At 33.4% G+C, this 24,031-nt stretch overlaps 1 protein-coding gene and 1 long non-coding RNA gene across 2 annotated transcripts in view; both read left to right on the top strand.

The window, feature by feature from the left end:
* LOC112035690 (uncharacterized) overlaps positions 1–2,647 on the top strand; it is a 5,277-nt gene extending 2,630 nt beyond the window's left edge. The window contains exons 2-3 of the long non-coding RNA XR_010630019.1: positions 2,306–2,362; positions 2,470–2,647. This is a non-coding gene — a long non-coding RNA (uncharacterized LOC112035690). The remainder of the gene's footprint in view (positions 1–2,305; positions 2,363–2,469) is intronic.
* A 790-nt stretch (positions 2,648–3,437) lies between these two features.
* On the top strand, positions 3,438–23,183 carry LOC136061306 (DNA-directed RNA polymerase IV subunit 1-like). The gene is made up of 14 exons (XM_065776199.1): positions 3,438–5,381; positions 6,918–6,976; positions 7,821–7,966; positions 8,123–8,382; positions 8,512–8,685; positions 8,785–8,922; positions 9,913–10,175; positions 11,736–11,881; positions 12,038–12,297; positions 12,427–12,600; positions 12,700–12,837; positions 13,828–14,090; positions 17,249–17,369; positions 22,570–23,183. Exons 1-14 carry the CDS (start codon positions 3,438–3,440, stop codon positions 22,738–22,740), a joined length of 4,257 nt encoding a protein of 1,418 aa, XP_065632271.1. The 3' UTR covers positions 22,741–23,183.
* Positions 23,184–24,031: the final 848 nt, after the last annotated feature.

Genomic DNA, 24,031 nt, shown 5'->3' with positions numbered 1-24,031 from the left:
TAATATAAAATAAACGTGAAGAGTTTATGTGAACACGTGATGAAATATAATTTTACTTGATTGTACACCAATTTTATTTGAATTTTAGTAGTAGTGGTTCAGTGGATGTGAAATTATTTTGTAGTGGGTTGTTTAAAAGTTAGAAATATAATTTTTTTTGATTGTCCTCCAAGTTTCTCCATGTGTAGGGGTATTTTGGAACAAAAAAAAATTTGGTCCAAACAGGAGCAGCCCCTTAAATAGTAGTATAGATAAAATAAAATTCGGTCCCATATATCTCTAACTCTCACCTAAAAAATTTCCTACAAAATAGGATCACTCTCCCACTAACCCACTTCTTCAAAGCAACTATGTGTTTTTTTTTTCTTTTTTTTTAAAAAAAATCATCCTCACGTTTATCTTCAAATCAATTTAAAAAAAAAAAAAAACCATCCTCAAGTTTATCCAAAAATAAATAAATAAATACATATATACATGTTTGATTACAATTTAAACTGCTTTTAACTTCTTTTTAAAAATTAAAAACAAAAAACCTAAAAAAAAAATCTCACGTTCTATCAAAAAGTTATCTACCCTGTTATAATTTAAAAAAAAAAAAAATCTCCTTTTAAAAAAAAATCTATCCCATGTTCCATACAAACAAAACAAAAAAAAAAAGTTTAATTTAGTCTCTCACTCCAAAACAAAAACTTCCCTCTAACATAAACTCCTGCTACTCTTAACTGGTTATACTTATCGATTATCACACCACATCTAAATGTTTCCAACCACCATGATAGAGAGAATAAATTTTTTTAAAATTATCTATTTAAAAATTATGAATTTTTTAAAAAGGTTTAAAATTTAAACATGGATAGAAGAAACAGTTTTTTCAAATTTATCTCAAATTTAGGAGTTCTAAATTATTAATTTTACATGTTTAAGCTGTTTACACTTCCTAAACAGTTGAATTTGAGGGTACTTTGAGCAAATTTAGCAGTTTTAAATTAGTAATTTTAAATTAGTAATTTTATTAGTAATTTTGCCATATTAGTGGTTCTAAATCTACAATTTTTGTGGAAAAAAAAGACCATTTAGAATTGAAGTCTATCATGGAATCTTTAAAATCTTATTTATTAGCACTTAATACCTAAACTGCTCTTAATCTTTTTTTTTTTTTTTTCAGAATAAAAAAGGGAGTTAACGTGTGAAATTTACATTTAAAAAAAAGAAAAAGAAAAAAGGGTGTTAACATTTCAAAATTAAATTTAAAAAATAAAAAGAAAAAGGAAAAAAAAGGACTTAACGTGATAAGTAAGAGTTTTCCTGATGGAGTTTTTTTTTGGATAAGGATAAGGGGGAAAAAAAAGTAAGAGTTTTTTTTTTTTTTAAACCAAATTAACGTGAAGGAGAGTAAAAAAAAAGATCTTGCAAAATAAAAATAAAAATAAAAAAGTGAAAAATAAAAACTCTCCACAATCCCCACTTTCTCCTAAGAAAACCATCCCACCTTCCATAACTTCAGGTCAAGGTCCGGTACCTCACTCCTTGAGCTGAACAGTAGTTTTTTTTTTTTTTTTTTCAAATAAATTTTTTTATACTTTGTATTCCAGCTTACTGCTAGATTTATTATATGATACAGCATTGAATGCGTTATTAAAGGGAGATGCAGTTTTTTCTATTTATTTCTTATTTATCCTGAATGCACTTCTCAAACATTGTTAGTTTCTTAATGTTAGTTGGGATAAAAGTAGCTGTATCAGCCCTGATATAAATATGAAAGAATCTTTTCCAAAAGTCTTGGGTTAAACCTAGTATTGACTTTTTTTTGCAAACTGCATCTCCCTTTTTTACTTTCCTGATAAAACTGTATCATTTGTATGATATGGAACCCCTTTTTTTGGGGAGTAATATGTTCTATTGTGAAAGAAAAGAAGAAGGGTATGACTCAAGTACAGCAATAATATTCAAAAGCCACTAATAACTTATGATCTAAAATTCAAAAGGTTAGGAGAATCTAACAGGGAGGAAAAGATTCAGACCCATCACTTTCATCCACTCAAAAGTGATTCAAGAAAATACTTTAGCTTATTGATAGTAAGCTCATTAAAGATCCAAAAAACATACATGAACTGCGCTATCTAAAATTCTTGTATTTTATGCAGACCATTGTGGACAATAATTTCTTGTATACATGCTATCAATTAACATACACCCCATTTTGAAGATTTTAATGTAGACTAGTTTAATTTTAAGTTGAATGGATATTTCCTAGTCATCTGCTTGTAGTTGATGGTGTTTTATGCTTGGCTAATCATGCATGTAGCTGGATGGGGATTCAGCATTTGATCATAATCAACCTAAGGGTTGCAAATATTGTGTGGTAAGTTTTCTATACTCTTATTAATCTTCTTTTCCTTTTTTGCTTGCGTGATTTTAATATTTTGGGACTAAACCTTTGTTGTTGTTTGTCACTTTTGTAATAAACAGGGAAATTCAACAGAGTGGTATCCAACAGTAAAATTCAAAGTTTCCACTAATGAACTCTTTAAAAAAAGTGCAATTATAGTAGAGGTAAATGAAAGGTTGCCAAAGAAGTCTCAGACAGAAAGTTTAAGGAGTCTACCAGCTGATTTTTGGGATTTTATTCCAAAAGATGATAATCAAGAAGAAAGTAATTTGAAACCAAATAGAAGGGTTCTATCACATGCCCAGGTAGCATAGCCTTCCTAAATAGATTTTAAATCTGCTGTATTCTTTAATTTTAGGAAGAGTAGGCATAAAATGACACCAACAAATATCACACCATCCTTGACACAATACCTTTACTATCTTTTCAAATTGGTGTTACCTTTACAAACCATTTTCTTTGTGCTGTTCACTGACAATATACTGAATTGTTTGATTTGGTTTTGTCTAATTGCTGTCACAATTAAGCATACTGTTCCTATGCCAACCCGAAAGGTCTATGATGCCTCCTTTATTATGATTCCTTATTTTTGTTTTTCAGGTTCATTATTTGTTGAAATCTGTAGATCTGAAGTTCATCAAAAAGTTTGTTTCAAGGACAGATTCACTTTTCCTAAACTGTTTTCCTGTGACACCAAATTATCATCGTGTGTGTGAAATTACACATACACTTCCACAGCAATTACTCTTTGTAAGAATTCTCTCATTCACTCTTCTCCTTGTTTTGAAACAGATTTTAAATCACATCATCTTGCAAGATTTCTGGTTAATGTTCTCTTGCATTGATTCTGATTAATTGTTGTAGGATGAACGGACCAGGGCCTACAAGAAACTGGTTGGTTTTACTGGGACAGCTAATGAGTTGGGTTCTCGTGTTCTGGACTGCCTGAAATTTTCAAAGGCAAGCTGCACAGCCTTGATTTCTTCTAGTTTTTGAGTCAGATTTTTTGTGTATCATTATGCATCTTACTTATTTTTATATTCCTAATATGCAGTTAAGCTCAGGCAAGTCATCTAATAATGTTTTGGCTTCTGCCCAACAAAAAAACGGTACAGATCCTTCCAGCTCTTCTGGGTTGAGATGGATCAAAGATGTTGTTCTTGGGAAGCGAAGTGATCATTGTTTTCGCATGGTTGTTGTTGGTGATCCATATATCAAGCTCAGTGAAATTGGTATACCATGTCATATTGCAGAGAAATTGCAAATTTCTGAGAGTTTGAGTAGATGGAACTTTGATAAGTTCATTGTTGACTGTACACTGTCTTTTGTTGAGAAGGGAAAGGTTTACGTTCGCAGAAAAGGTGAATTGGTTTGTGTCCATCATACTAATGAACTTCAAATCGGGGACACAATGTATAGGCCCCTGAATAATGGAGATATCGTGTTGATAAATAGGCCTCCATCCATACATCAACACTCCCTTATAGCTTTATCCGTGAAGGTCCTGCCAATAACTTCAGTTGTTTCCATAAACCCACTTTGCTGTTCTCCTCTTCGCGGGGATTTTGATGGTGACTGTCTTCATGGCTATGTTTCTCAATCAATTGATGCTAGAGTTGAACTTAGTGAGCTTGTTGCTTTAGATAGGCAAGTAATAGATGGGCAAAATGGTAGGAACCTGCTTTCACTAAGTCAGGATAGTTTAACTGCTGCTCATTTGATCATGGAGGATGGGGTTTCCTTGAACCTTTTTCAACTGCAGCAGCTGCAAACGTTTTGCCCATATCAATTTCCATTGCCTGCAATCGTCAAAGCTCCCTCACTTAATGGTTCTGCTTGGACTGGCAAGCAATTATTCAGCATGCTTCTGCCCCCAGGGTTTGATTATGTTTTACCTTCAAATGGTGTTCATGTTAGTAATGGAGAGCTTTTATCTTCTGAGGGATCTTTTTGGCTATGTGACAATGATGGCAACCTTTTTCATAGTCTTGTCAAACATTGTCGGGGTAAAGTAGTTGACTTCTTGTATGCTGCTCAGGAAGTTCTTTGTGAGTGGTTGTCAATGCAGGGCTTGAGTGTTTCACTTTCAGACTTGTACCTCTGCTCTAACTCACGCTCCCGGAAAAACATGATGGATGAAATAAATTTTGGTTTAAAAGAAGAAGAGCAGACCTCTAATTTCAAACTGTTGATGATAGATTCTTGTCAGGATTTTCTTGCCAAAGGTGGTGAGGAGAATTCTGTGGTTCTTGACGTGGAGCATTTCTATTATGAGAAGCAAAAATCTGCAGCACTATGTCAAGTCTCTGCTGATGCTTTCAAGCAAGTGTTTCGGGATATTCAAACTTTAGTCTACAAATATGCTAGTAAGGATAACTCATTTCTGGTTATGTTTAAGGCTGGAAGCAAGGGTAATTTGCTGAAGTTGGTTCAGCATAGCATGTGTCTTGGCTTGCAACATTCAATGGTTCCACTATCATTTAGAATCCCCCGCCAACTTTCATGTGCTTCCTGGAATAATCGAAAGGCACATGATTCAGTCCAGAAGGTTGAAAATTCTCCTGAACATGCTGGATCTTACATCCCGTATGCTGTGGTTGAAAATTCCTTTCTGGCAGGCTTGAATCCTTTCGAATGTTTTGTTCATTCAGTAGCAAGTCGAGATAGTTCTTTCAGTGCCAATGCAGATCTCCCTGGGACTTTGAACCGAAGGCTTATGTTCTTAATGCGTGATTTGTATACCGCATATGATGGAACAGTTAGAAATGCATATGGGAATCAGCTTATTCAGTTCTCTTATAATATTAATAAGGACAAATCTACTCCAAATAGCAGCACCCATGACTTATTTAGTGAGAGTGTTGATGATGATGATGCCATTGGTGGCCAGCCTGTGGGTTCATGGTCTGCTTCTGCCATTTCAGAAGTGGCATATAGTGCTTTGGATCAACCAATTAGTCTACTTCAAACTTCTCCATTGCTGAATCTAAAGGTACTCTTCCTGCTCTTGTGCAAAACATATGGTTTTTTATTCTTCTTTTTTGGGGGGAATAACTGAGGGTATTTGGCTCAGTCAATTGTCGATGTTGAATATTTGCAGAGTCATGTTAAATTAATTCTATAAAATTACACTCCAATCAACATACAATTGACTGAATCTACATTTAATAAATAAGAATCCCCTCCCCTCCGAGAAGCAGTTCACCTGAACATGTGTTCCAACCATCTTTAATGTCTTAGGATGCTCCAACTTTCTTATTTGACAATTTTTCATGAGTATTCTCCATTCTCCAAAGGTTGAATTTGGAGTTGTCGTTTGAATCTATGGCCAATGTTAGACTGAAGACAAGGATTATTCTCTTGAATAAGACATTGATGGCAATGGATTGTACTTCTTAGTCGTGTAATTAAGATCTAGACAATTTAATTTCTAGGAAAAAATTCTTAGTTAAATTGGAACGGAATACCCAGAATTAATATTTATTGGATTTCAGAAGTTAGACTTGGAAAGGGAGAGCAATGTATCTTAGAACTTATATACGATATATGTAATAAGAAAATTAAACCGAAGCTTCATGTGGAGAGAGAGAGAGAGAGATTGTGCTTTGCTTTTAAGGGTAAGATATTATACAAAAGTTACATCTTGAAAATTATCTGATTAGTTTTTGTTGCCTAGTATATGAGGATTTCGATATTTTAATGCTTATTTCAACTGACATGACAATGCTTATTTTTTGTTCAGTGTGCCTTTATTTAGTTTCCATGTATGTGTCTCGCATGTTTATTTAGGGTATGTTAGGTTGGGGTGAAAATACGGAGGATGAAAATTAGAGAGAAGAAAATAAGATGGAAAATAGCATTTTTCTCTATTTGGTTGAGGAGAGAAAACAAGAGAGATAGAAAATATGAGGGAAAATTTTCCCTTCGAACCCACCTTTTTTTATCCTCCCAATTTGGGAGGAAAATGAAGAGAGAAAAGTGCTGAAAGATGCACTTTACACAAATACCCTCAATTTAAGTTGCATTTTTTTTCTTTCTTCTATCTTCCCTAGCCAACAATGTTGCCCTTTTTTTTCTTTTTCTTTTTCTGAGCAATCACATTGCCAGTTGTCACTTTTTTTTTCTTTCTTTTTTTCTTGGGCATTAACACTGCCTCTTTTTTTTTTTTTTTTCTAATTTTTTTTTCTTTTGATTTTTTAGGGCTTGTGTGTGATAGTTTATTTTTATTTTTACTGGATGTAAGCATATGGTAATAATTAGGCTGAATATAATATTAATGTGCCAACTATAGATGCTAGCAGAAAGCATCTTTAAACAACATGCCTAGAGGATAGTCATATTAACTTGATGTGACATGCATCCCAAATGTAGTAATCAGTCATGGAATGAAGCTGTAGCAGTCTCATTGAATAATTCTCTTTGTTAGATCAATTTATATGTTTGAAATTGAAAATTTTGATCCTATGCTCTTACAATATCCATTTTGACTGGTACTCCAAAGTTTATTTGTAATACACACTTAGTACAGTCCATTATGTTTTCAGCATATTATGATTTGTTAAGGTTTGGAAATCTAGATAAAGTCAGGTCTCAAAATTGTGGTTGCATCTGTTGTGCCACATGCCCCCCCCCCCCCCCTCCCTCCTTGAATTCCATGATTCAATTAGTTTTCTCATCAATTAATCTAATAATTTATTTCAAATTCAAACAAAGTTTATTGTAAACTAGCATCTGAGCATGCGCTCACGCTCGTTCTCAAAGACTCTTTTATTTTTTTTTTTGTAAAGGTTAATAATTGGATAGGAAGATAAACGTGAGGATGATTTTTTATTTTTTGTTTAACTTGTTTTTCTTTAAAAAAAAAAAATAGTTGCTTTGAAGAAGTGGATTAGTGGAAGAGTGATCCTATTTTGTAGGAAATGTTTAGGAGAGAGTTAGAGATATATTTTTGCAATATTATCCTCAAGTTTTGCCCCTACTTAAACCTAGGCTGTAGGGGTATTTTGGAACCAAAAAAATATCTAGTCCAAATAGGAGAAGCCCCTTAAATAGTAGTATAGATAAAGAATAATCCGTAATTGCTAACTCAAATGGCACTTCCCTCTCTCACAAGTGCGGATGGAGGGTAAGGTTGTGGGTTTACAAGCCGTTGGGTGAGTGTATCTTATGAATAAGGTAAAAAATGAAATAAATAATCTTTCCATTCATAGTGTTTTATCCCAAAAGTTCATGTTCCTTTTATCTCTCTCTCTCTCTCTCTCTATGCATGTAATGATTTATTTTTTGGCCGCTTTTGGAAAAGACTATTTTTTTTAACTTTTGATATGTTACTCATGCTTTAATACCAAAATGAAAGTATGACCATGATTTTACAAAAGTACATTGGTTTAATATTATAATATTCCCTTTTGACTTGGTTGATTAATGGCAGCGATTGTTATGTAGTTGAGACACAGAAGGAAGACAATGATGCATTTTGCATCACTGTTGCAATACCTGAAATTTACAAGACTCCTTTAGCATTGGATTCAGTTAGAGACTCCTTCATACCTTTCATTCTTCAAACAGTTGTTAAAGGTTGGCAGTGCACTAAAGCATCTCTATATTTTTACTAAGCCATTCCATTTCAAGATATAGACTTGTGCATATTCTATTTATTGTTTGCTGAATATGTCATTCATGCTTGTTTGTATTTATTTATACTCATTTTCACGTTTCTTGAATTTTCTTTAGGATTCCCTGAGATAAAGAAAGTGGACATTTTATGGAATGATCAACCTAAAGTATCAAGACGTCATAATTGTTCGTTTAGTGAACTCTACTTGAGAGTTGCTATGTCAGCAGGCTGTGATACAACAGATCTTGAGAGTTTAATTTCGAATGATTGTGTCCTAATGACGGATTTGATCGATTGGTCGCGCAGTCATCCAGATAATGTTCATGATATTGTTTTGGCCTTTGGAATAGAAGCTGGATGGAAATATTTTCTTGAGGTGTATTCTGTTGCCTAAGATTTGTTTTTTTTTTCTTTGGTTTCTAGGGGGAGGGGAGTGGATTTGCATTTCAAATTTCAAGGTAACTGATACTTACTCTTAACTACTACTATGTCTTTTCATGTGCAGAGTTTAGAAGTTGCAATATCTGATGTTGGAAAGTCCATACATCCTCAACATTTAGTTCTTGTTGCTGATAGTCTATCCGCTACAGGAGAGTTTGTTGGCTTGAATGCAAGAGGCATTGCTCGACAAAGAGAACATGCATCTGTCTCATCACCCTTCATGCAAGCGTGCTTTTCTGTTAGTTCTCACATGTGTTTTTCCTTATTTTGGTATTGCCGTGATTCTTTTAATGAAAATTATTTGTAGGCATGTAATCCTGTCTGTCTTTTTGTGCAGAACCCTGGTGCGTGCTTTCTTAATGCTGCTAAGGCTGGAGTTGTGGATAATCTTAAAGGAAATCTTGATGCATTGGCATGGGGAAATGTGCCTTCAACAGGGACTGGTGGCCACTTTGACATTCTATATTCTGGGAAGGTAGATATTATATTGTTCTTGCAGATAAAATGTCTTCAGTAACTTCACCAATTCAGGGGTTTTAATAAAATAGCTCAATTCTGAGTGAGCACAAGAAAGGATTTATGCAGGGGATTTGGCTAAGTTTTAGTTAAGAAATGTTTATTTGGATCCCTCCTTTATAATCCTTCATCTAAGTTTAGGAATAGAAAAATTTTAAGGCATAAATTATGCTATTAGGATTCTAGTTGTGGATGTTGTCTCCCTATAATGCTTTTGATAATTTTTTGAACAAGTGGGGCAGGGAGCTACAAGGCTTTTGGTAAATTGTCTCCCTATAATGCAAAAGTCTTGAAATTTCAAAGATCCAGCCAAATCCATCCAAATGCAGCCTAAGACTATATGCTTAACATATGAATGTGTAAAGACCCCATTGTGGTGATAATAGGTTTGTCTTCCTTTTTTGCCTTCCCTTTTCTTTTGTGTATTGTTTTTTTAGGATGCTAAAAGATTTCCATGGAAATCATCCACCCTATCAATTTCTTTCTAAAGGATGTTTAAAGAAGCTCTGACTGGTGCATTAATTAGCTTTGTTGAGATCTACTGAACTTACATTTTGAAAAGTTGTTGAATATTTATTTTATTAACACTTGTGTTAAAATGAAACTGAATTATTGTCTTTAAGGTTCTTTGAGATGTGAGTAGTAGTCCCTGGAGAGAACATACTTCACTAAGCATCCATGTCTGTCAGTTTTCATTTTTCTGTCTTATCCTTGTCCTTAAATTGGTCAGAGTCTTGTTTAATATGCAAATATACAGAGTGATACTCAACTAACTCTATGGAATGTAGTTTGTTAGGAGTTTTTTTTTTTTTTTTTTACTCATGAGCAAGCTCTATGAAAATTTACATTTTCACTACGTATTTCCATTAAAAAATATTTTTTCATAGCTGGATTTTTCTTTTTTCTTTCAATGATCTAATTTATTTCAAACCCAAATATTGTTCCTCAGATGCCTGACCTTGAGAAGCCTGTAGATTTTAATAGCCTGATGGGTAGGCAAACTATTTCTGATAAGCAGAATGTAAAGACTGAAACACATGAATGCAAAAGTATGTCTGATAATTCTGGTCCTCAGCTTGTCTACAAGTATGGCGGTCTTGCAATGGAAGGCCTTAAAAAGTTAGAAAGCAAAAATAATTCTGTATTAAAAAGGGTTTGGACACCAAATGATATTCTGAATCTGTCCCATGCGTTGAAGCAGATATTGCACAAGTAAGTCAATACCTCCAATGATTCTCCTCTCTTTTAATTATGTCCATTGCATTGTGTTCTGTCATGTTACTCTAATTGGTTTCTTATAAATATTTTAGTCATCTTTTTTTACTAATTTCTCACTCATCATTATTCATTCTTTCCTTGCTCTATGGGACTCTAAACAAGAATATTGTTTCTTTCTTTTCAACTTATAGCATAACCATGTAGAAAAAATCATATTTATATTGCATTAGTGATTTTTATATAATGATTCAAGTACCTGACATTCTTTGGGACTAGTTCTTAGTTCTTACCCTCAGCAAAAAGNATTTTTTTTTCTTTTGATTTTTTAGGGCTTGTGTGTGATAGTTTATTTTTATTTTTACTGGATGTGATTTTTTTTTGGAACATGTTTTTTATTTTTATAAAAATTTTTGGGTGATTGCTCTTTTTTGTGTGGTTATTTGTCACTTTTTTTTTTTTTTTTTTTTTTTAAATTTGGTATCATTCTTTAACAAGGGTATATGAGTAAATTTATTCAAACTTTTTTTTTTTTTTCTATCCCTCCACTTTTCTACTCCCAACCAAACAAAAAAGGAGAGAAAATAAACATTTTTCTATCCTTCCACTTTTTCTTTTCCATCCTCCCACAATTTTCTATCCTCTCACTTTTCCACCCCTCCAACCAAACGGACCCTTAAATTTGAGCTCTCCTGTTATATAAATCTGCCTATAAATGTGTGGCAAAAGGCAAATGAAGCTCATATTCCCCCCCCCCCCCCCCTTCCCTCCTTGAATTCCATGATTCAATTAGTTTTCTCATCAATTAATCTAATAATTTATTTCAAATTCAAACAAAGTTTATTGTAAACTAGCATCTGAGCATGCGCTCACGCTCGTTCTCAAAGACTCTTTTATTTTTTTTTTTGTAAAGGTTAATAATTGGATAGGAAGATAAACGTGAGGATGATTTTTTATTTTTTGTTTAACTTGTTTTTCTTTAAAAAAAAAAAATAGTTGCTTTGAAGAAGTGGATTAGTGGAAGAGTGATCCTATTTTGTAGGAAATGTTTAGGAGAGAGTTAGAGATATATTTTTGCAATATTATCCTCAAGTTTTGCCCCTACTTAAACCTAGGCTGTAGGGGTATTTTGGAACCAAAAAAATATCTAGTCCAAATAGGAGAAGCCCCTTAAATAGTAGTATAGATAAAGAATAATCCGTAATTGCTAACTCAAATGGCACTTCCCTCTCTCACAAGTGCGGATGGAGGGTAAGGTTGTGGGTTTACAAGCCGTTGGGTGAGTGTATCTTATGAATAAGGTAAAAAATGAAATAAATAATCTTTCCATTCATAGTGTTTTATCCCAAAAGTTCATGTTCCTTTTATCTCTCTCTCTCTCTCTCTCTATGCATGTAATGATTTATTTTTTGGCCGCTTTTGGAAAAGACTATTTTTTTTAACTTTTGATATGTTACTCATGCTTTAATACCAAAATGAAAGTATGACCATGATTTTACAAAAGTACATTGGTTTAATATTATAATATTCCCTTTTGACTTGGTTGATTAATGGCAGCGATTGTTATGTAGTTGAGACACAGAAGGAAGACAATGATGCATTTTGCATCACTGTTGCAATACCTGAAATTTACAAGACTCCTTTAGCATTGGATTCAGTTAGAGACTCCTTCATACCTTTCATTCTTCAAACAGTTGTTAAAGGTTGGCAGTGCACTAAAGCATCTCTATATTTTTACTAAGCCATTCCATTTCAAGATATAGACTTGTGCATATTCTATTTATTGTTTGCTGAATATGTCATTCATGCTTGTTTGTATTTATTTATACTCATTTTCACGTTTCTTGAATTTTCTTTAGGATTCCCTGAGATAAAGAAAGTGGACATTTTATGGAATGATCAACCTAAAGTATCAAGACGTCATAATTGTTCGTTTAGTGAACTCTACTTGAGAGTTGCTATGTCAGCAGGCTGTGATACAACAGATCTTGAGAGTTTAATTTCGAATGATTGTGTCCTAATGACGGATTTGATCGATTGGTCGCGCAGTCATCCAGATAATGTTCATGATATTGTTTTGGCCTTTGGAATAGAAGCTGGATGGAAATATTTTCTTGAGGTGTATTCTGTTGCCTAAGATTTGTTTTTTTTTTCTTTGGTTTCTAGGGGGAGGGGAGTGGATTTGCATTTCAAATTTCAAGGTAACTGATACTTACTCTTAACTACTACTATGTCTTTTCATGTGCAGAGTTTAGAAGTTGCAATATCTGATGTTGGAAAGTCCATACATCCTCAACATTTAGTTCTTGTTGCTGATAGTCTATCCGCTACAGGAGAGTTTGTTGGCTTGAATGCAAGAGGCATTGCTCGACAAAGAGAACATGCATCTGTCTCATCACCCTTCATGCAAGCGTGCTTTTCTGTTAGTTCTCACATGTGTTTTTCCTTATTTTGGTATTGCCGTGATTCTTTTAATGAAAATTATTTGTAGGCATGTAATCCTGTCTGTCTTTTTGTGCAGAACCCTGGTGCGTGCTTTCTTAATGCTGCTAAGGCTGGAGTTGTGGATAATCTTAAAGGAAATCTTGATGCATTGGCATGGGGAAATGTGCCTTCAACAGGGACTGGTGGCCACTTTGACATTCTATATTCTGGGAAGGTAGATATTATATTGTTCTTGCAGATAAAATGTCTTCAGTAACTTCACCAATTCAGGGGTTTTAATAAAATAGCTCAATTCTGAGTGAGCACAAGAAAGGATTTATGCAGGGGATTTGGCTAAGTTTTAGTTAAGAAATGTTTATTTGGATCCCTCCTTTATAATCCTTCATCTAAGTTTAGGAATAGAAAAATTTTAAGGCATAAATTATGCTATTAGGATTCTAGTTGTGGATGTTGTCTCCCTATAATGCTTTTGATAATTTTTTGAACAAGTGGGGCAGGGAGCTACAAGGCTTTTGGTAAATTGTCTCCCTATAATGCAAAAGTCTTGAAATTTCAAAGATCCAGCCAAATCCATCCAAATGCAGCCTAAGACTATATGCTTAACATATGAATGTGTAAAGACCCCATTGTGGTGATAATAGGTTTGTCTTCCTTTTTTGCCTTCCCTTTTCTTTTGTGTATTGTTTTTTTAGGATGCTAAAAGATTTCCATGGAAATCATCCACCCTATCAATTTCTTTCTAAAGGATGTTTAAAGAAGCTCTGACTGGTGCATTAATTAGCTTTGTTGAGATCTACTGAACTTACATTTTGAAAAGTTGTTGAATATTTATTTTATTAACACTTGTGTTAAAATGAAACTGAATTATTGTCTTTAAGGTTCTTTGAGATGTGAGTAGTAGTCCCTGGAGAGAACATACTTCACTAAGCATCCATGTCTGTCAGTTTTCATTTTTCTGTCTTATCCTTGTCCTTAAATTGGTCAGAGTCTTGTTTAATATGCAAATATACAGAGTGATACTCAACTAACTCTATGGAATGTAGTTTGTTAGGAGTTTTTTTTTTTTTTTTTTACTCATGAGCAAGCTCTATGAAAATTTACATTTTCACTACGTATTTCCATTAAAAAATATTTTTTCATAGCTGGATTTTTCTTTTTTCTTTCAATGATCTAATTTATTTCAAACCCAAATATTGTTCCTCAGATGCCTGACCTTGAGAAGCCTGTAGATTTTAATAGCCTGATGGGTAGGCAAACTATTTCTGATAAGCAGAATGTAAAGACTGAAACACATGAATGCAAAAGTATGTCTGATAATTCTGGTCCTCAGCTTGTCTACAAGTATGGCGGTCTTGCAATGGAAGGCCTTAAAAAGTTAGAAAGCAAAAATAATTCTGTATTAAAAAGGGTTTGGACACCAAATGATATTCTGAATCTGTCCCATGCGTTGAAGCAGATATTGCACAAGTAAGTCAATACCTCCAATGATTCTCCTCTCTTTTAATTATGTCCATTGCATTGTGTTCTGTCATGTTACTCTAATTGGTTTCTTATAAATATTTTAGTCATCTTTTTTTACTAATTTCTCACTCATCATTATTCATTCTTTCCTTGCTCTATGGGACTCTAAACAAGAATATTGTTTCTTTCTTTTCAACTTATAGCATAACCATGTAGAAAAAATCATATTTATATTGCATTAGTGATTTTTATATAATGATTCAAGTACCTGACATTCTTTGGGACTAGTTCTTAGTTCTTACCCTCAGCAAAAAGCATTAGCAAATAATCTACATCTATATCTATCTATATAATCAATATCTATTTAATAAATCATTAAATGAGTTAATTTATTTATTTCGTCCAAATCTGTTAGTATGTGAAGTCATTTAAGCTTTTTTTTTTTTTTTTCAAATTAATATTAATCAAACAATAAGATCTTTTAAATTATGCATCTTTGAATGTTTTCATTTAATTTTTTAATAGTAAAAAGAACATTTAAATGATATTGTTTACTAACTAAAAAATTTACAAAGTAACATGATTGATTAATATCACATCAACAACATTATAAACAAATTCCTACTTACTTTTAGTGATATTGTAGTTAGTACAAACTTTCTACATAGTACATGTAAGTCTTACAAATCTATATAATATTTAAAAGCGGAAGCGTAACATTTATTGTTGTTACGCTCATTTTGAATCACATCAACGTTTTGGTCAATTTCGGTCCACATTAGTCCATTTCTATCCTCTCCTGTCCATTTAGTTCACTTCAGTCCAATTCAATCAATTAGGGTCCATTCCTTTCACTCTAGTTCATTCAGCCCATTTCGGTCCCATTTGGTTCAATTTGATCTATTTCAATCCACTTTGATGTATTCAGTCCATTTCGGACTAATTGAGCCTTAAATTGATTTTTTTTTAAAAATTTATTTTTTAGGATTGCTTTTTCAATTTTGGGCTCAAAATAATAAAATGATATATTTATAGAAACAAAGAAATGACAATTACTTTTATACAAAAAGTTTTAAAGAGAATAAATTATCTTTAACAAATTTCAAAGAACAACTTCTTTATTATACCATATTACAAACTAATTGTATATTCTCATGCATTGAGTGAGTCTACTAAAATAATATATGAAATAACGAAAATAATATATGATTAATAAGTCGAGTAATAGTGTCACGGGTTTCTTTCAAATGTTCCCTCTTTTGTGTTGTTGGAAAATAGTTCAATAGTGTTTTTTTAATTACCCATAAATAAATAAATAAATATATACATATTTTAAGTAAGAATAAATTTATTAGAAACAAGAGAATGTTCAAATATATACAGGGAGTTTATTAAAACTACTCATAAAGCATTGGATTCTGAAATTTAGAACTAAATTATCAAGAAAAGGACTAGGAATGGACACTGCCTAAAAGGAAGTAATTGAATCATATAATAATCTCAAATATAAAGATCAAACTTTCCTTGCCAACATGCAAGTTGAAAAAACATTCTTCTGTAGCACAATTAACTTGTTTATGATTACCGCCTTTTCCTATAGAAAATTTAAAAAAAAAAATATATATATATATATATACATATATATATTTGGGTGACTAAGAGCATTCGCATCAGTAGATGCAAATTTTTTTCCATTTTACACATTTAAAACTTACTTTTTCTATTTTACACATTTATTTTTACAAGACACCCACATCAGTTTATCTATTTTACACATTTATTCAATAAAATATACATTATTTTTCATTTTTTATTATTTTCTCACTTATGGCCTCTCTCTCAGACCCAACCACCGTATCATCACCCAGCCACCAGCCACCATCAAGCCGAAAACCAAATCTATTACTTGTTTTGTGCTTTTTTTTTTTTTTTCTCATTCTCACGGTTGATTGGAGTCGAACCCAGATCAAGCCGAAACCCAGACCCATTCTCATGGTTGAAGAAAGAAGAACGAAAAAATGAAGACCCATTCCTCCTGCGGCTGCAAAGACCCATTCTCATGGTTGATCAAGCCGAAACCCAGACCCATTCTCATGGCTGAAGAAAGAAGAACGAAAAAAATGCTTGAAGACCCATTCCTCCTGTGGCTGCAAAGACCCATTCTCATGGTTGATCAAGCCGAAACCCAGACCCATTCTCATGGCTGAAGAAAGAAGAACGAAAAAATGCTTGAAGACCCATTCCTCCTGCGGCTGCAAAGACCCATTCTCATGGTTGATCAAGCTGAAACCCAGACCCATTCTCATGGTTGATCGGAGCCTCCTTCGACTCTCGCTTGAAGAAAGAAGAACGAAAAAAATGCTTGAAGACCCATTCCTCCTACGGCTGCGAAGACCCGTTCCTCTGAAAAAATGCTTGAAGAAAGAAGAGCTTACAGATGAGTGGTTGAAGCAGAGAGTGAATGAGGAGTGAGAGAAACGAAAACCAACCAGAGACAAGAGAGAGAGAAAAAATTAATAAAAAAATAAATACATGAGCTACAGTACCCGTGTAAATTTACACGGGTACTGTAGCTCGGGGATAATTTTACACGATTTTAAAAGATTTTAAACGGACTGATGTGGACTATTTTTGAACAAAAATGTGTAAATTTGAGCATTTTTTCTATTATACACACCTATACACGGACTGATGTGAATGTTCTAAGAATATATTAAACTCCAATGAGCTTACCTCAAAATAGCACCTCTCACCTTGGATATAGAAGGTGGGGGCTCACTAGGTACATAGCTTACCCTCCAAAAAAAAGTGCTGCACCACCCCCCAAGAAGTTCTCTATTTGAAATTTGACTGATTATCTTAGATAGGTGGCATTAGCAGATATTGTAGTAGCGAGTTTTCTATTTGAATGTTAATATGCGCACGTATAGGTCTACCGTCTTGCATGTGTAAGGGTCACACCTGATTTTAATTGTAAATTGTATGATTTTTAGTGCTTTGCTTTTCATCATTGAAATGATTACTTCTTTGAGTGATTGACATGCTTACTCTCATTTTTGTAGTGCTCCTTGTCTTCACAGCTTAAGTTCTGTGTGTTTATATAATTTTTTTTTTCATTAAAATGGGTGGGAGTTCCTTAAATAATTATACTTTTTGGGTTGTAGGTATCCAATTAATCAAATGGTAAATGACCAAGACAAGTCAATTTTGATGACGGCCTTATATTTTCATCCTCGAAGAGAAGAAAAGTTTGGAATTGGAGCTAAAGATGTACATGCCATAAAGGTATATAAAATTTTATGAGGAAGAAAAAGGAAATAAGTTGGTTTTAAACCTTATGTTTTGGATTATTAATTGCTTCTTTTGAAAGTTTGACGCAGGATAACTAGAACAAGATCTAAACAATAGAAAAATAAAGGGATATAACCTAGGAGTCAGCACCTAGGCCTTGCTTGGAGTCAGCACCAAGCAGGGAAACCACTAGGAGTCAGCACCTAGGGTAAACCTGGAGTCAACACCAGACTAAGGAAAGGCCAAACAGCCATTGTTTTTCTCATTCATCAAAATATCAACTATCTCCTTAAGGAGTACAATAGGTTGCTTATAAAGGACTGCTAAACCCTAGTTCTAATTGGTTAGGAAACCCGAATTACTTTATTATAAAAATAACCTTGTTTCCAAAATTAAAATACTAATAGCCCAATAAACCACTATGACTTAAAACATAAAAATACAATTGACTTGCACACATAAATAATATTAAATAATAATTTTCTTACATCTCCCATATCATTCTCTTTTGGTTGGAAAAAACTTGACCTCGAGTTTTAAAGCATTGAAAGATTAGGATGCTGCAAGTTTGAAATCACCTTAGGGAGCACAGAGAAAAGAAAAACCTTGAATTCCACCACATCAAACTCATTTGGAATAACAAAATCAATGTGTGGAATCAATATAATCTTTTCTTGAACCTTATGAACCATAGGAAGCACTGTGGTTTTAACCTCTTTGACTTCACCAAGATGTAGATCTTCAAGGACTGTGGAGGGTTGATCTGAAGCACATTCAACAACTTCAACTTTCACATCATGTGCACTTTCTAACATAATACTCTCTTTAGACACCATCTCTTCACCTTGCTGCTCTTTAATAAATTCATTTCCTTGCACGCATGTTAAAGCAACACTTGTTGAGGCATATACGTCTGTGTCAACATTAGGCTTTGGTGTTGCTGGAGGATTCTCCACGACCAAAATATCATCATCAATGTTATCTTCTATTGGGGCAACAATAAGTTCATTGTGATCTAGTATTCTTGGTTTCCCAATTGAATCGGTTTGAGTCTTCTTCTGTTTCATTTGAGCAATCCTATCTTGAACATTTTTCATGAGCTCCTTTAATTCCTTGGTAGATAATTCCTGGGTAGATTGTTTAAAAGTGCGCTGAGAACATGAAATGGGATGAGGATGAGGATTCATCGTATTTGCTTCAACCGGAAAAGTACCATACTGAGATTGTAGTAGATACTTAGCTCGATAGTATGGTGACAAATACTCATCACAAAGCTTTTCTTTCATATCTTCCTATACACTAATGGCAGGTTCATAATCTATATAGCAGAAATATTCAAAATTCTCCCAAAACCTTTGTGCTTTACTTTTTAACTTCAACTTGGCATACCTAACATTTTTGTTATCTACAAAATTTGCTTACTTAAAGAATTGCTCCATCCCATTCATCCAGTTGACAAAATCTCATTGATAAGTTTTATAACCATCAAAATAACGTGCTTCTAATATTACCATAACTCACTAGGCAAAAAGATTTTGCCAACTTGACTTGCTATCTATGGCCCACTAAAGAAGGGATTGTCATGGCATTAACCAAATAAAGCTTCACTGTTTGAAGTTTGAACCCCAATAGAAAACCGTGGATTGGATTGAAGGCCTAGAAGGCTAGACTTGATTTTTTTTTTTTTTTGGTATACACGTAGAGAATATATGGGCAATATTTCAAACCAGCAAATTAAACCAAAAGAGAAGAAACTTCAAACCCAAAGTGGTGTGGCCCACTTAGGGCTGATGGGTTGGCTTTGTAAGTGAACTCACGTGGTTGGTCAGATCTACGAGAACAACAGTGAGCTTTGGTCTCGGCGAGGTTGTGTAGACGCAAGTGAGGCTCGCGATAGGTCTCGGTAAGAACAATAGTGAGCTTTGGTCAGATTTGCATCAAAGTTTGGTCCAGCAGCGGTGCACCAGATGAAGGGCGTCTGGCGGTGCAACAGTGACAAAGATCAGGATCAAGCTCGTAGGTCGTTGGAGATGGTCTGGGTTCGATTGGAGCAGGTGAGCAGATGGCGATCTGAAGGCTGGATTGTCGTCGTGGCAGCGCTGGACAACGAAATTGGAAGTCGCCGGTGTGATGGGGACGCTGCTGGTGACGGAGGCTGATGGCACCGCTGACTTCTTGTGGATTTGAATTGTGATTTGATGGGATGAGAAACACGGCAATGAATGAATTTAAAAAAAAAAAAAAATACTTTTCTGGTTTGGGACTGCGGCGATGCTTCAAACAGATCGGTGTTTGCTCTGATACCAAATATGATGCAGGATAACTAGAACAAGATCTAAATAATAGAAAAATAAAGGAATATGAACTAGGAGTCAGTACCTAGGCCTTACTTGGAGTCAGCACCAAGCAGAGAAATCACTAGGAGTCAGCACCTAAGGTAGACTTGGAGTCAGTACCAGACCAAGGAAAGACCAAACGACCATTGTTTTTTTTATTAATCAAAATATCAACTATCTCCTCAAGGAGTACAATAAGTTACTTATAAAGAATTGCTAAACTTTAGTTCTAATTGGCTAGGAAACCCTAATTGCTTTATTACAAAAATAACCTTGCTTTCCAAATTAAAATACTAATAGCCTAATAAACTACTAAGACCTAAAACATAAAAATACAATTGACTTGCACACATAAATAATATCAAATAATAATTTTCTTGTATCACCCGCATCAAAGTTGGTCCTTGGATAAAAGGCATCTCCTCCTCCTATAGATAAAGGGTGGAGAATTGGGCATGGTAGTGTGTTACCTAAGAGTATTCGCCGTGCGATGCGGTTTGGGTCATTTTTAGTATCACGTTTTGCGGTACGGTTTAGTCAAAATCATAACCACACCACATCTCATTTTTGTGGTCATATGTACGGTGCGGTTTAGAATTTAGCCAAAATCTCAACCACACCGCATCTCATTTTTGCGATCATATGTACAGTGCAACATATAAGATACAATTTTAAGCTAGCATATTTTTCAAATTTCGAGCTTTTCCTGCCAGCCCAAAACTAATTTTTTCTTTGTTTTGAGCCAAGTTTTAAACTATTGAGCTAGTTTTTATTTATTTTGAGCTAGTTTTCCTAATCAACAATTGCTAGGGTTATTATTATTTTTTTTTAAATAGGGTTATTAAACTATTAATAATATATTAAATATTAAAAAAAAATTATACATATATATATATATATATTAATATATAGTGAGGATTAACTATTAATAATATATTAAATATTAAAAAAAAATTATACATATATATATATATATATTAATATATAGTGAGGATGTAGTGCACTTTGTGTGGTTTTCTTATTATAAAACCACAAACGACACTACACCATGCAGTACGGTGCGGTGCACTATTACTTGCGGTGCGGTACGGTACGATTAAGCTATTTTGCAGGTAATTTTGGTGTGGTTTTTGTGATTTGTGCGGTTTTTGCAGTTTGGTAAACACCACTATTAATTGTATTTATCCATAAGAAGAATAAGAAAAAAAAATTATGTTTGTTTATATGTCAGTAAGTAAGAAAAATTATTACAGGTAAATATTAAATATTTTTCAATATTGTTGGGTGTTCAAGTTATACAATAAACATTATTGCATGATAATTGATTGTGTTGTGTAAAAAATTAAAGGCAATACTCTGCTAGGAACTTGTGCTTAGCTATATGAAGAGTACACTTATTTTGCTTTTCAACTTATTTTCATTGTGCATAGATATAAAAGTATGGAATCTGTACTTGTAACTGACATGATCTAAGAATTATGAGTTACAAAGTTTTTTTTATAAGAGTTTCTTATTATGGAAAAATTGTAATATGCTGGTCAAAATTTTCTAAACACACAGACACACACACACATATATATGCCTACTTATACTTTATTATTCATATTCCATAAATAATTTCAATGATGACTTGCCTTAGTTTACATATACAATTATTTGCAGTTTGATCAATTGTAAAGGGGGACCATTTTCATGGAAAATAATACTCAGAAAGGTTTTTTTTTTTTCTTCATTATTATACATTGCAGTGGCTTGTTAGTAAGATCCTCTTTCATATCCACCCCCACTCCCCACCGAAAAAAAAAAAAAGTGGAAAACCCAAGAAAATCCAATTTTTCCATGTTAGCAAAGTTCATTGCTATCATAATGACAATGCTTCTTTCATATGTTTGAACAGAATTATAGAACCCAAAGGAGTGTTTTCTACAATTTATTAGTTAAAAAAGGATAAATAGAAAGCCTGAACCATTTGAATTGTATGTGAAAAAAAACCTTTAATTTCCTGCCAAATTGTAATTTTGTATAGAAATGAATATAGCTCAGTTGCATATCATTTAAGATTGAAAATATGGTTTATTTGTGCCTAAACAACTTGCTAATCAAAGGGTCAATATTAATATCTATTGAGTTAGCGAAAGGTCTGACACTAGATTATTAAACAAATGACTAAACAAGAGAGCTTTTATTAAAAACTTGACTCTTTAAATTACAACACTTTACAAACACTATTGCTTTGACTCACTAACACTAGTGCACTGCAAACATAGCACTTACTCACCAAATACACTTGCACACACCTTACTTCTAGACACCTACACACACTAGCTCTAACTCTATTTCACTTTACACACTTGCTACCTATGACACACACTTCACCTCATACAACTTCACACCTCTCTCACTTGGTGCTTTATGACACTTCACACCACTCACTAGTCTCACACCACCACATCTATTTATACTAGGTGTATGTTGGTTAGGAAACCAACTTGAAGCTTCTAGCATCTTCCTTTTTATTAGCATTAAATGAATGTCATTCTCTAACTTTCTAGACTATTCTATAAACATGTGGCTAAAATTCACTAGTGCAAGGAAACTTCTAGAGGAAATATAAGGACTATCTTGGAGAGAATTCCGAAAAGAGAGCAAGAGAGAAATTTCCGGAATTAGAGAGAAATTTCTAGAGAGAGAGAGAGATTGTGTGAGAAGTTCTAGAAGTTTCTAGAGTACTCTAGAAATTTCTAGAGACAAGAGAGTTAGTGTTGATTTCTAACAATATCCATAATATATGATTTGATTATGTGGGATTTTTTCCTTGGACAGCTTCATAATGATTCTTTCCCCTCCATCTTTTACAGGTTGTTTGTCACCCTAAGTATCAGAATACACGCTGCTTTGAAGTGGAACGAAATGACGGGACAACTGAGGATTTCTCGTACCACAAGTGTGTCATTGCTGCTTTAGAGATCATTGATCCTAAAAGGGCAGAAGCCTATAAATCAAAATGGTTACAAAACTGCAATTCCTAAGGTTTTCACATCAGAAAATCAAATGTGGTCATTCCCACTATTTTATTATCCGAGGCTGAGCTATTAAGTAGTCTTATAAATCTATAACAATGGCGGTGGATCATTGCAATGATTGTTTAGACCTTTCATACCTTTCCAGATATGTACATCTCCATTAAAGCAGTATCTTGTGCACAAGTAGAGGGCTAGTAGAGATTTAAGAGATTTTCTTCTTGTAGTCAACAGTATATCTTTTTCTTTTTAGGTACTACTTTTACTATAACTTCTCTGCCTTGCATGGCATCAAGCAAAAAGGCTCTAGTGGAACCAGCAACTAGAATCTTGTAAATGTCAATTACAAATTTCATGATGTGTCTATGAACTATGATTATGTGTACAGTTGAAACATTCATTTTAACAGCTTTTCTAATAAAATTGTCTTGGCATTTCAGCCAATTTGTTGATATGGTTTGTTTGCTACATAGCATTTTCATTGCAAATGATGTATTGGAAGTTATGGCTTTAGATTTATCTCAGACATTGGGGAATTCATATAAACGAACACAAATATTGTGGAATGAGTACTCAAAAATTGTCAATGTGACACTTCGAATTTTGTTGTTTGTTAGTCAGTATGTCTTTTGATTTTTTTTTTTCTATAATTATTATCATTATTATTATTTTAATCTCTCAGGTGTTGTTTGTTAGTGGCAACAGAACCAATAGGATCATTAATTGTTAGATTTAAAATGCTAGAAAGAGGTTTGGAATCTGGATTTTACGAATCGCACACAATCCAGATTGCAGTCACAACTTACACGCTTGTTAGCTCGTAGTTGTGTGACTTTTCTCAATTTTTATTCATGTTGCATATAATTGGTAACGCGCACACATTTTTAGGTATTCAAAATCAAAATGTAGATTAATCTTGTTAACGAGGAAAACTAGTAAATTGTCCATGCGATACATAGATAATATTGTAATATTTTATGTAAAATAGTTTCAAAAAATGTTGTGTATATATTATTATAACATAATTGTTATAGAACTTTGTTAGTAATGAGTTCATCGTGTAAAAAGCAACAAAAATAAAAAATACTTGTAGGGATTTCTGTGACTTAATGGTGGTGAGAGGCCAACATGATGATATTGGCAGATCCTCAGAGTCCTTTATTTCTCTCTTACAAATGCTTTGTCAATTTCAAGTCTTTTATTTTGGTAATAATAAGACAATACATTTTATTTAACTCCTTACAATACAATTTCAAGTCTCTTACAATACGTTTTATTTAACTATTTACAACATTTTCAT

Source organism: Quercus suber, unplaced genomic scaffold (genome assembly GCF_002906115.3).
Source record: "Quercus suber isolate HL8 unplaced genomic scaffold, Cork oak 2.0 scaffold_130, whole genome shotgun sequence".
Lineage (NCBI taxonomy): Eukaryota > Viridiplantae > Streptophyta > Magnoliopsida > Fagales > Fagaceae > Quercus > Quercus suber.
This window is presented reverse-complemented; position numbering and strand designations above follow the sequence as displayed.

Bases quoted from the DNA above. Each gene is read 5' to 3' on its own strand.
- LOC136061306 (XM_065776199.1), top strand. From the start codon at position 3,438: ATGCAGTTAAGCTCAGGCAAGTCATCTAATAATGTTTTGGCTTCTGCC. The intron at 7,967-8,122 runs GTTGGCAGTGCA...AATTTTCTTTAG, and splicing joins TCTTCAAACAGTTGTTAAAG to GATTCCCTGAGATAAAGAAA. The intron at 10,176-11,735 runs GTAAGTCAATAC...GATTAATGGCAG, and splicing joins TTGAAGCAGATATTGCACAA to CGATTGTTATGTAGTTGAGA.